The 793-nt window shown below is 43.3% G+C and overlaps 1 protein-coding gene across 1 annotated transcript in view; it reads right to left on the reverse strand.

Annotated features, from left to right (window-relative positions):
• gad2 (glutamate decarboxylase 2) overlaps window positions 1-793 on the reverse strand; it is a 15,481-nt gene that overhangs the window by 9,907 nt on the left and 4,781 nt on the right. The window contains exon 6 of the mRNA XM_023431483.2: window positions 44-156. Within this exon, the coding sequence (XP_023287251.1) occupies window positions 44-156 (113 nt within the window). The remainder of the gene's footprint in view (window positions 1-43; window positions 157-793) is intronic.

Genomic DNA, 793 nt, shown 5'->3' on the forward strand with positions numbered 1-793 from the left:
GTGGGGGGGGGTTGGCGACGCCTTCACATACAAACGTACGTACCAGGGGAGAAAATGCCATCTCCTCGGCCGTCGGGCCAACCAATGATCTCCCTCATCTTCTTCAGACTGACGTATTCCAGCAGCACAAAGACGGGCGCCACCTCATAGGTGAACCTGCGTTACACAAGGGGACATCACATCACATGGAGTTGGGTGAAGGGGGTGGGGCTACACAAAAAATGTGCCATGACTCATCAGTGCAAAATAGTCTTTTTACTCAGGACAGATTTAGAGATGAAATTGATGGAAGATTTAAAAAAAATCTGGAAGGATAAAATATTATTTTTGAAGCTAAAAATGTGGAAGATCTTCTATTGCAGTGATGCTTCTGAAACAAAAAACTAATACAAATGAATAACAGTTAAATAATTTGTTTTCCTACATGTGACGCTCTCCGTTGCACATTTTCAACATCCCTGCTGCATTAAATAAAAAAGTACATTTCCACATTTCCAGTACGTGCCTCCTGATATTTTTTCTATTAGTAGACTACATGGTGTATTAGCTGCAGTAAATTCAAAAACCCAAGTGTCAACATGAGGTTTCCATTGCCAAGACTGACGCTCGCTGAGTTTATCACCCCAAAAACACACACACACACACACACACACACACACACACTGAAATTAGCTCCAGATTAGTCTGAATTTAATTTCAGAGCTAATTTTCTCCCCTTGAATCCCCCATGGGAGAATGGAGGTGAGGGAGGAGGGATAAAAGGCAGCAGAGATGGGAGGGGTGCAGTTGGGGG

This window comes from Seriola lalandi, unplaced genomic scaffold, assembly GCF_002814215.2.
Source record: "Seriola lalandi dorsalis isolate HSWRI2012SDOR001 ecotype SW California unplaced genomic scaffold, Sedor1 jcf7180002054923, whole genome shotgun sequence".
In the NCBI taxonomy this organism is placed as follows: Eukaryota; Metazoa; Chordata; class Actinopteri; order Carangiformes; family Carangidae; genus Seriola; species Seriola lalandi.